This window comes from Aulonocara stuartgranti, assembly GCF_965226115.1.
Source record: "Aulonocara stuartgranti genome assembly, chromosome: 4".
Lineage (NCBI taxonomy): Eukaryota > Metazoa > Chordata > Actinopteri > Cichliformes > Cichlidae > Aulonocara > Aulonocara stuartgranti.
The window spans coordinates 11919352-11931782 of record NC_138942.1 but is presented as its reverse complement, the minus strand read 5'-3'; the positions used below and the strand labels follow the sequence as shown (position 1 = coordinate 11931782).

General features: G+C 38.8%; 1 protein-coding gene across 3 annotated transcripts in view; it reads left to right on the top strand.

The window, feature by feature from the left end:
* Positions 1 to 12431, top strand: part of pbx4 (pre-B-cell leukemia transcription factor 4) — a 28422-nt gene that overhangs the window by 2248 nt on the left and 13743 nt on the right. For 2 of the 3 annotated variants that reach the window (XM_082531116.1, XM_082531115.1), the window contains exon 2: positions 2413 to 2486. In XM_082531116.1, coding sequence (XP_082387242.1) covers positions 2413 to 2486 — 74 coding nt within the window. Of the gene's footprint in view, positions 1 to 798; positions 913 to 2412; positions 2487 to 12431 lie in introns of all 3 variants that reach the window. The other variant, XM_082531114.1, reaches the window with a different exon arrangement.

Sequence of the window (12431 nt, the reverse complement as noted above, 5' to 3'; positions counted from 1 at the left end):
ATATTACCTTTCTTCACTAAAAGTTTGAAGACTTAATTGGGCTTCACTTCATTAATTCAAACATTTTTACATTCGTTTTTCCTTTTTAAGGTTAAATTTTTTTCCCTTCCTACTTTGTTTCTTCAACTTAGAATTTTTGTTGAAATTTTAAAAAGGTTGAGTCGTTTTCTGTAAGATAATGTCTAAAATGAGTATTTGTATTTAAAAAGCCAAAGATAGTTTTGGAAATCATGTAACACAATTATTTTGAGGTGTTAACAGGGTTTTCTGAAAAATAAATTAAAGGTGTGGCTGCTTGCGGAAGTGCCAGAGGTGTCCCTGCCTGTGTGCTTGTATTGATCTAAACTCCTGCTAATAACAGTCTGGCGTTTCTGAGGATAAAACACCTTCAGAACCGTATGCTCAACATTAACTGACAGTCTTGCTTGCAGTTAGTCTGTATTTGTTTGGCTGTTTTCTATTTTACATCTCACGTAACAGACTAAATCATAATCAGATTCAGGCTAACACAGACCATGTTGATACACATAGATTTGTTAATACAGAGCAGATGCCATGGCTGTTATCAACATAATTCTTAACTTTGAAAAAGTTTGCCGCCCACACATCTATCATTCCTTCAGTTATGATCCACTAATTACTGAGGGGGCTCACATGTGATCATGACGTCCCTGTCATGCAGGGTGGCAGTGTGTTGGGATGGGGAGTGGCCAGGGCAGTGCAAGAACTCGGTGTTGCAGAGTACACTTCCTGCGCACCATCCACCCTCATCCTCTCACCCTGTCGCCATATGTTCAGATACTGGCCAGAGGAATCGCCGGCGCATTGGGGTGGATCAGACGACCCCACAGAGGGAGGGAGAGCAGGGGGGGGCATGGCAGGGGGTGGCCTGCCACTCAACTTCCAGCACAGGTCAGTACAGGACCGCATGAGCACCCCCTTCTCCCCCTCGTGCTCATACCCACCATGCTGAAGGCAGCCCTCCCCCCAACTCAAATCCAGCAGTGACTGAATTGGTGGATAAAATTACACATTTAGTGCTAGACACATACCTTACACATATAACAGCTTGCACAGTGGGTGCACTATTTTCTAGTCCCCTCATTAATACTGCAGTGAAGATTCACAACTGGAATTGGTGTTGAGGTCAGGTGTAGCCAAATCATATTCATATGTGGTTGTTTTGAATGTGTCATCAGTGATGTTGTATGGAAAGAAATGCTTTATTTCTTTATTATAAGGAGGATCATAATTCATTCTCATTATTAACAGACTTCATGTTGACTTTGCTGTTTATCACCTAAATTAACTGTATATTGCTCATGTAATTGCATATCAACATTGTTGCTATTTAAACCCATTTTTACTATAAATGGTAACTGTGGTGATTTGTGGAACTCCCCATTGAGCACATCCAAATGGATTTATTAATTTATAGGTCAAATCTTTAAAAATACACAGGGTGCACAAATTTACAGCCATTATTCCAAGATAATTAAATATTGCAAGAGCACTGAGGGGGGCATTAAGAACACCTCCATGACCATCTCAACTTGATTAACAGGGCACAGTAGTCTATTGCATGCTTACTGTAATTAACATGTTTTTGTTAATTACAGATGCGTGGGGAAAAGAATACAAACTTTTGAACTATAGCTCCATATTCGCTCAGCAACTAACAGACTCACTCTTTCTGTACACTAATTGTACACTGCCAGTAAAAGAGTTTAGATATGAAACAATGGTGTAAAGTCATTTAGGGTCGTAGTAGGATCAGGGCTTTTCTCCATCCTTGCAGTTTTTAATGAGCTGTATGGGTGTGTGTGTGGGTGCATGGATGTTTTTTGGCAGGAAATTCTGTTGCTGAGGTGTTTTGATTATTTGATTACATTGAAGTGTAGAAGTTTTGCCTTATCTCATTTAATTGCCGTTAGCCTGTCTGGCAATAAAGAGAATGCCTTTGATTAAATTAAAATTGCATTTTAATCCTAGTCATCTCTATCAACTCACTGTCTACTATCATGGAACAAGTATTTCTCTAAGAGGAAGAAATTAGATTAGTGTGTATTAACTCTGAAATCTGGTGCTCAGTAATGATGACCTTGAGGTTTGGCATCATTACCTGCCCCATAGTGCAAAGCATTCAAATGACAACATTACTCTTGCTAGTTCGGATTGATGCATCAGGAATGTTTTTTGCACCGACAAATGCATTTGGCTACTGAAAATGCCTTTAAACAATATGACTCTGTCCCGCTGAGTTGCATGGCATTCTTGAAATGCTCTATTCATAATACATACAGCTCCTCTACCTGTTTTATAGAGGAGGACATGGAATGACTTGAGATGGAGGTCTGTTTATTGTAATCCTCCTCGCTCTCTCCCCCTCTTATTCCCTCTTCTCTTTTACAGGAAGCATGCCCTGAACTGTCACAGAATGAAGCCAGCCCTCTTCAGTGTTCTCTGTGAGATCAAAGAGAAGACGGGTAAGTTTCTACTTCACTCCTTACTGTGTTCTCCACTCTGCACAAATTGTAGCAGTGTTGAGATGTAGTGCATCTTTTCCAGATTCCCCAGCACCAAGTTATTGTTATAATGGTGCCATACACAACTGTATTGATAGTATTTATTGTCAGGTATTAAACACACATTGTGTGTGTGTTATGTGTGCTTTAGTGTTGTATGTTCCGGCCTTGTATTTACAGTTTCTTCAACCTATTTTTGGCTACCGTCCAGACTTTGCTCTGACCAGCTGAAACTATTCTTAGTGGATTAGTGCCTTTGAAACTTGAGTCCTGCAGAAGCTTTTGCAGAACATGCTAACAACTGTTATCTTACTTATTGGACTGTAACTTGGTTACCACGTTTCATCTGTGGCAACACAGTCACAGTTTTACATTTTGGTAAGTTCCCAGATGATAAACATTTGGGACAAAAAATGGTCTCAGTTGATTTGATGTCAACAATGTTTGTTATATTAAGGCATGGAAAACACCTACAAGTACTACTAGTACAAACCACTATATTGCGTTTAAATAATCAAACCTGTTCCAGATAGAAAGCTTATGCACAGCTGTTCAGAAGCCGGCAGATATGAAAAACTTCACAGGGGTTATTGCTTTACAGTCAAATTGTTATGCCGTTTCAGTACAAAGATTTTCTTCTCTACACCACTATATAAAAACTGCTACACCACACAGTGTAGGGTAATTGTATATTTGGAATAAATTGCTATGCATATAAATGCAGTACTCTTACCCAAACACAACATTAAAAAGCTACTACTGTGACACCATTTTAACAAATAATGCTGACTTTAAAATACACATAATCTGATGCAAATTATTACCTACGTATATGTGTATTCAAAGTAAACACGCTGCTTATTCTCATCTTGTTAGCTATTCCAGTCAGCTATCTGACAGATTTTAGTGTCGTTCAAAGGAGGAGGCCAGGGATGGATGGCAGATTGATGGTTATGTTAGTTTGAATGGTGTGGGTTTTCGAATCTTCTCCCCTTGACTCTCTCTGTCAGTTTCTCTCCCTTCGTGTGTTCTGTATGCTTTTCTCTCTGTCTCTGTCTTTGTGTATCTTTTAACTGTAAGCCTCTGTTGTTCAAATACAATTTGAAAATGCTGCACTGCTGCCTGTTGTGGCCCTCTGTCAATAATGTATTATTGCTCTCCAGTGATTGGAGAAAAGTAAAGGCTAGGCTTGAGTGAGTGGGGCAGGGTACACTGTTTCCCAGGCAACCAGTGGTCTTATTTACCCTAATGCCATTCACTTTGATTTTCACATTTAGTCTCCCTGCAAACTACAGAGAGGGTCTATGAGTACTTGTACAGTAAACTGAGCAGAAAAACAGACCAAGGAATAAGGGTAGGTTAACAATAGATTAATGCTTGAGGTGAATATGGCACCAAAGAGAAATAGAGATCTGTGGCTTTGCCTGTACTCTGCTGGCCATCTGCCACAAAGTGCCCTCCTAACTGCACTGTGTACCTGCTTTGGCATTTCACTGCTACTCAGACCCCCTGTAGGCCCCATTGTCTGCCTCTGGAATGTGAATTGACTTCTCTTCATTGCAGCTTGTGAAAGACTCAGTCAGTAGTCCTTTAGTATCTCCACTGATTTTTCTACAGTGTTTTCTTGCTAACAAACATAGACTTGAGCTGGCACACCCGCATACACACTCTGTCTCCCTTGCACATATACTCGCACACCAAAGAGGGATAAAAGCGAACTCAGTCTTGGGTCTACTCCTACTGCCTCGGTCTTGTCCTCTCCCCCTCCCGCTCTCTGCCTCGCTCCCATTCTTGAAAGAGAAGACTTGCTCTGAACTCGGGGCTTTGATATGGTAATGTAATGGTGGTGGTGGAGGAGGGGAGGTGGGGCATGGGGGATGGGAGGTGAATTCCTTTGAGTGCTGCAGTTGGTTAGATTGTTTTCATTGTAAAGGAAATGTTCTGCGCAAATGCCAGTATCCCCCACCCTCCCACCGCCACCACCCCAAAACACCCCTTATTTTCAACAGTGCATGCGTTGTCCTGAGCTCTCACATTAAACATGACCTCCGTCTGTGTGAAATTTGATTCTTGTTAATACTTTTTTAAAGATACACTTAAAAAAAAGATATTAAAGCACTTGGAAAGAGACTAGAAATTATCAAAGTTGAGAACCAGTGGCTTTGCTTCAACTCAGTTCTGTTCCCCCTTGCTCTCATGGGTATTTGCTGTAAAAATAGCTCTTGGTGCAATGGGACAGCTTATGCCAAAATCTCTCACAAGCTACTGCAGTTCACTCTCAGAAGTTTTTTTTTTTTTTTTTTTTTTAATTCAGTTCGGGCATGTTTCAGGCATTTCTCCTCACTTTTATGCATTCCTTGTGCTTTACACATGACAACAGTGAATCTGTCACTCACTCTGTTTTGATAACCTTCTTAAGTCCCTGTTTTTCAAGCATGAACATTCACGTTGTTTATTTTTGGAAATGTTTTAAATGAAAACAAAAATAGAGTTTCAAGTGAAATTTGAGCTGTATAGTTTTTAGGCTTGGAGACAACACAGCGGTATAATGAGCCTCTCCCTCCTCCCACTCACTTGGACAAGTTCACACTCCAACACTTGCCACTCTTGTTGATAAGCTGTCTGATAAACAACTCTGTGGCATAGTGCCATGAGTTAGTTTGCCACCATTTATAAGAAGCTAACTACCATCCTACCTGGCTAAGACTGAAATTGCTGGCCCCTAATTGTTGGCCCTAATGGATGTGAATCATATGCAAGTATCTATTATCAAATCTTATGGGCCATCAATCCTTTCAGCAACAACAAAAAGGATTTAACATCAAGTTTATTAGCCAGTGTGATGCTAACCTGAGCCGGTTACTCTGGTACGTGCCCAGTTGTGCCAGTATTCAAACAATGCGTTATGGGAACCGGTTAATTGGTGCTTGGCTCTGCCACATTTCCAATCCATTTTCCTGCACATTTAAAAAAACAACAACTTTTTAGTCACTCCATTTTTAGAATAGAGTCTTAATTTTCAGGCATTTTATAACTCATGCCCATGTTTATAATTATTGTTGTTCTTTCCAGAGCTCTTAAGGTATTTAATAAACTGTTAAAGTTGTTCATGCCTTATCTTTTACCTATAACTTATGACACACCAGTGCAGTGTTTGTGCCTCAGTCAGTCATCGGGCGAGAGTCCTTTAATTCATTAATTAAATTATTACCTTCAATTTATTTGCATTATTCAAGGTACTTCTTTGCATTACAATGTCATTTCACAATCCAAATGGACCCACTGACATATTAAGTGAATTATGACCTGTTTGTTGTTGTTGTAAAAACACTGAAACAACACAAGTAAATGTCGCACATAGTTGTTACACGTTTATTTGCCACCGGGCTAAACACCTTATAAACTTGAGAAATCTAACTTTAATTTTAAAAACGTTTTGTTTTGGACCTGGCCATGCATAAAATCTAACAACAGAATGTCACACAGTGGTGTAATCAAGTTGGTAATATTCCCATTATTGTAAAGGAAAATCCCTTTTAGAACCACATGAATGATTTATATGTTTGTATTCTACAGACTGAGTACAGTTCTTCAAAGTCTAGTGAATACCATGCCTCATTAAAGAGACTTAATTATTATTAGTTTTCAGAGAGCCCATTTTTGAACAGCCATAACATTTTATGTGTTGTTAGAAACCTGAGGGAAGCATTTCATTATTTTTTATGAGGAGAAGCATGCATCTTTTAAACTCAAAAGCATTAAGAAGATAAGAAATTGATTGTGACTAAAATGTAATGTAGGTGAAACTACCAAATTTACATTTTCAGTTCTATCATCTGTCCAATCTGAAAAGAGAATAGGTGAACTTCTTTCTCACTTGATCAAAAAAAATCAGTGATTTCTCTTTTAAAAAGTCTGTTTCATAGTTACCTTCACTATGCATTAGTACAGGACTATTAGATGGGCTTTTCAGGAATCTGCTTTGATTTGTGTTGTCCTGCCACTCAATTGTTTTGTTTTTTTTCTTTGCCTGGCTCATTTGCAGAAAAGGATGAAAAAAGATAAGGGTGTGTGTTGAGGGGGTGCAGGAGCGATACAGGGAGATTGATGAGGCAGTAAGAGAAGGAGTAATTACTTGGTGTCCATTCCCCAAGCCAGATTGGCAGACGGCTAATATCACACAGACCCCTGGCCCTGACAGACACCCCCACCCCACACGCACATAGCCTAACTCTAACTGGGGAGTCAGAGCTCTCCAACCTTCAGCAGAGGCCTAATGGTGTGCGGGCCAATGGACTTCTCAGTGTATGTTTTCTTTTCTTTTTTTCCCCCCTCTGAAGGCCCTTCTGACAGAGTTGTCACCAGTGGGAGTGGTTTCTCTTTGGTGGAAATGAGAATTTTCTCTAGTGGATGTACCCCTTTTTTCTGGGTTGAGTGTGCTTTGTTGTTTTGTTTTAATAACACAATTTACACATTATGGCCAGAACAGTGGGTTTATTGGAAAAGTTGAGACCATTGGACAACACAGATCAAGCATTTCGCCAAATGCTTTGCTGTTAAGACTACTATGTTTAGTTTGTTTTTGTTTGAAGCGAGATAACCGGTAGAACTGCTGCTGAAACGAAACACTTGTAATTACTTCAATATTGGTAACAGGCCATGCTAGTTCCCAGAATCAGTTTTATGCCAAACAAGGTAACCCATCAGTGTTTGTTGAGGATCATTAACAGGGAAGTCTCCTACCTCTCATCTGCCCTCCCTCTCAGCATGCCTGCGCCTTACTTTTCTTTTAGGGTTTGCTCTTAAAGGAAGCTGGCATCTCTTTAATTAAAGATATGTAAATGTGGTCTCAGCTGGATTGCACTAGTTTGGTGGTGGTGGGGTGGGAGAGTGTCAGAGCCCAGTTCCTAATCCTGACTAATTAACAATTAATTACAATTGATGGGTGCCTTCCACCCCTCTGCAGCAGTGCTCATTGCTGTCCCAGACAGTATGTTTGTATATTTCACACCATGTCATAAATGCAGAGGAGAAATAGAAACATCAGGGCTGGTAGAGGGAGGGGCTATGCGTCCCACCCTAGATTAGCAATATGCATTGGGATGCTGCCTTCATTAGTGTAGCTAGTTATTGTACCACTGTTGGTTAATGTATATTAAAGCCATATTCTGGGAACATGATTGGTATGCGCTTCAGTATCAGGTTGTAATGTAGACTAATCTTTGTGCGTGCAGGTTAACAGACTCAATCCATAGTGCTGTAAAACCCATTGCTATATTCTTATCGTGACCAGCCAAACATATTATAGGTACAGTGGTTTTGTTCCTCACAAGGGTGGAACTTTGAACCTGTTCAGACTAACCATGTAGCCTCACTTCGCTCTAGCACCATCTGACTGTGTCATAATGCTTGTTCACTTGTTATAAATGGGCACTGCTCTTCTGATCTATCGCTTAATTGCCACCTAATTTGCATAACAGTGCAAATTAACGACCTCTCAAATGAGCGTTCATTTTTCACAAAGTCTTTAGGAGCTCCTTAAGAGTCTGTGCTAATGAGCACAGGAGGCAGCTGGCCTGATGAGAGTTGACTGGGGAAAGATCCTAGCAGTGCTATAACAAGCCTCCTGCTTAGGTGCTCTTCGTCATCCTCCTCTTCCTCCTGTGACATTTAGAAAATTTTTCTTCCATGTCTGTCTTTTGTTATGTGCAGAAATGCATTGGACTCAGGATATATTAGAGATGTAATTACAGCTGCTCGCTTGTGCTTAATATGCACTTTAAACATTACAGATTTTAGGTATTGTACCTTATTGCCAATAAAATGTTGTCTAGAAAAACATCTTGTATTATTCATTCCTATAACAGCTCAGTTTGGTTACAAACTGTGCTGGAAGTTTAATTCACGCTTTGTCAGATGACTAGCTGTGAGAAAATACCAGTATACCTACTGCATCTCACAGTCTGCTTGTTTAATGTCTGTGTTATCGGCATAAGCTTAAAGCAGAGATGGAACGCACATCCCTCCCCCTGAAATCATAAATATGTACAATAAACAATGTTTTGTGGTGATAGTTGGGTAACAAACCAGACTGACCTCAAAAATTTCGATTATTTCAGCTGTTCAGCATGCAAACATTTGAAGGACTGAAAATTTATCTCTGGATCTCTAAGCATGACTGCTCTGTTATGCCAAAAGTTGGTGAATAGTTGTAATCTTAGTTAGTTTACATGATTATCGATTGTTTTAACAAAGGGATTCCTTGACCTTTATGCTGGTAGGGAGATGGCCAATTAATAACTCATTTGGACAGTGTTGAAATTGGAGTAAAACATGGAAATCTGGAGGCCAAAGCAATTACAGACAACTGTTAATGATTCACAGATTCATCTGTAGAAACCTTGTAGATTTTTTTTCTTCTTCTAAATAGATCTTTTTGATCTCTTCATAATCATTGGATTTTTGGTAGGAACTAAAATGTACCAGGAAATGCTTGTGCTTGATTAATAACTCAAAACAAAATGAGTGCATTGTGTTGAAAAGCCAAAAAAGCAATAGTTAGTCCCAATTTTCTTGTCTTCATAGTCGTTGGAAGCCATAACATTGATTACATTCAAATTTGTTACATTGTCCAGCTCTGACAGTTGATATTTCAGATTAAGATATATACAATATAAAAAAAAATTTTTACGTTTGTAATTGTTGTCACGGAAATTAATTTCATTACTTACCTAAAATACAAATATAGATTTTAGAGAAAGAAAAGCTTTGTTGATCTTTCATTAAGGGACAACACAATTGATATCCTTCAGTGTTTGTGTTGCATTTGTTGTTGTCCTTGTCCAAGCCTCTCTGTTTAGTTAATTAAGGGCTGATTGATGATGTGTTGGACTGAAGTGTTGTTTGCTAAAGGTGTGAATTCTCCAATTCACACCTTCGTAAAACCACAGTGTTTACTTTAAATGCTTACCTCTCAGTGTGTGTTTGTGTCAGTGTGGGGGGCTGTGTGCTACAGGACTCTTGTAAACTACCCAAACAGATGCTGATTAGTGTGAGCTGCTTAAAGTATAAATGGACATATGGATTGGGCTCATTAAAGCCCCATTCAGACATGCACTCCTTTCTATTAATCTGATGGCATCTGAACGTGTCAGTTTCATGTCCGAAGGAGCACCCTGGTCAGTCTGTAAAAGTTGCAATCACAGTTTAGCTAGGGGCTTCTTGCAGAAAGCTTTTTCTTTTTTTTACTTCTTTTAAAATCTAAAAAGATTTTTAAAAATAGATTTTTCATTCCATAAAAACTTAAACTTTGTGCCAGCTGTTAGAGTAACAGAAGAAAACCTGCCATTCATTATTGAAGAAAACCTCATATTATTCTGTATTATATTTCTCACTTCAATGGTTTTAAAATGTAGTTTGTATATCTCTCTCTTTTTTCTTTTTTTTTTCTTTTCTCTTTTCTTATCACCCACACAGAAACATATCTGCGGGTTGCATACACTTAGTTGATTGAACAAACTTAAATCACCATCTCTCTCATTTAAATCTCTTAGTTAAAAAAAACAAAACAATCAGAGTTCAGGTTTAATGTTTGGAAAGCCAGGCCGTACCTGCTAGCATTTACTTATTTTTAATAGCTAAACTTTGGGTTTGAATGGGTGAGGTAAAGAGAGGATTTATACTCCTGTGTAAAATGTGTAGAAAAGTGTAGGTATGTCGCAACTGTAACCTGACTTCACTTCCCTGGAAATGTAACTATACTCACCACGTCCACAGTTTGCACAGGTACAAATACTGGCAATGGCATTGGCCATTTGCCGAGGCTACGCCATAGGCTCTATTGCTTAAACTCTTTTGCAAGAATATCAGATTACTCAATTAACTGGTCAAAATCTACAGTTCTACCGATTAATTGTTCCCTCCATAATTCCTCTTCTACACCACTGCAATCGGGAAATATAAAATATTTAGGTATTAATGTTTCTCCCAAGCTTGCAGATCTAACTAAATTAAACCATATCCCACTTTTAAAGAAGGTAGAAGATGATCTGGCTAGGTGGAAATGTCTACCCATATCACTCATGGGAAGGGTTGCCGCTATAAAAATGATGGTCTTACCAAAAATAAATTATTTATTCTCAATGATCCCAACTAAACCGCCACAAGATTGGTTCAGATCTCTAGATTCATAGTATAAAATGCCAAGACTGAAATATTAATTGTAATAATATTGTTGTAAATAAATCAGGTAGAGCACACTTAATTGAGGAGTAGGTTCAGTTTTGGTCAAGTCTGGTTTTCTTTGGTCAAATATAGCTCTAGTTGCATTAAGCATATCCATGTCTTGTCAAAGGCTGTTGTGGGTTTACTTGAATTTAGTTGTGAAGAAATTTGAGGTAAGTGTAACATATGACCTAATGGAAAAAATGCCATCACTCACTCGATTACAGGATTAATCCTGTATCTGAAAAAGCTTAAAATTACTGAATAGTACAAAACGTTTCCTTTTTAGAAGAATAACTGAATATTTTTGTGTAAAACTACACTTTTCACTTTTGTTTTTTTATACATCGCCCATTTAGCATAAAACTCAGCAGGGAAGTGATTCATTTTTAATGCTAGTTTTACAGTTTGAGTGCCATATTTTTCAACCTGCCTAAGGCACAGTTTTGTTCACACAGGTCTTCTTTTTTCCTTTTTGAGCAACCCATATTTTTACCAAAATTGCATGGTAAATCAAAATGGTTCACACAGAGAAGAGGTTAGGTGTGAATATTGACATTAATCATTATAACCTATGGTTTTGTAATGAAATTGCTTTTGGCATCCAGGTAACTATTTGTCATATTGCATATATGGATCTGGATTTAATTAATAGAAAGTTTGCATTTCATTCCATGGTTTGAAAACTGGTCTCTTAAATAGTACATTTCACTCTTTTTCTGCAGAATGAAAGTCAAACTCATCCAACAAAAGATAATTAGGAGTCTGTTCCAGTTTCATCAAACTTGCATTTACCGTACTGTTGTTTTTTTTTTTTTTAATAAATAATTTGTGGAAATCAAATCAGTCAACCTGGAGGGTTTTCAGCTGCCGTTTGGTGTCATGCGTAGTTCAAGAAGAAGTTTATTTTTCCCAGAGGTTTTGTTTATTTTTCATCTGATAAAATAGTGAAAGAGTAGTTTAATAGATAGATTGGCCCCACTTCTTATTTCCCTTCACTGTATTTCTATTACGCAGGTGCTATTTTATCACTTGCAGTCAGTTTTAGTCTTTTATACATGGGTTTACCTATCATAACACCAGAGCTGGTGCTGAGATTTGTTTCTGCATTTTTATAAGTCAAATTAGCATATTTATGTAGCAATTTTTTTTTTCATTGTAAAAAAAAAAAAAAGTCTTTCTATGGGCCATTCTCTTTATCTGAATTCCGTATAATGAAAGGAAAAACTGATGTTTTCACAGTCCTATCTTTTTTTCCCCTTTCTGGCTCCCTCGCTCTCTGGCACGTCTGTACTCTGGATTCTGTATATTTGTGGCCCCTGTCTCTTTCTCTCCCGCACACATATCTTCTCCTGTGACTCCTTTTTTCAATTCTCCTTGGTTCTCCTTCTACCCTCTCTCCTTACCTTTTTTCCCCCTTTTTTTCCCTTCTCTATCCTCCTCTCTCTCCCGCTCCCTTGCTCTCTCCCAGTGAAAGGCTGAGAATACCCAAGGGAGCTGATGCAATTAAAATGCTAATCCTGTCTGTCTACAGAGAGAGGGAGAAGGAGGGGGGGGGCTGACAGCATGAGGGATTGCGGCTCACATGGAGAACTCGACTGAAATGGAGAACAGGGGGGTGGGGGGCACTGGGGGAGGTGTGTGTGGGGAGGGGGGTGCGCTGAAAGGGAGGGGGGAGGGGAC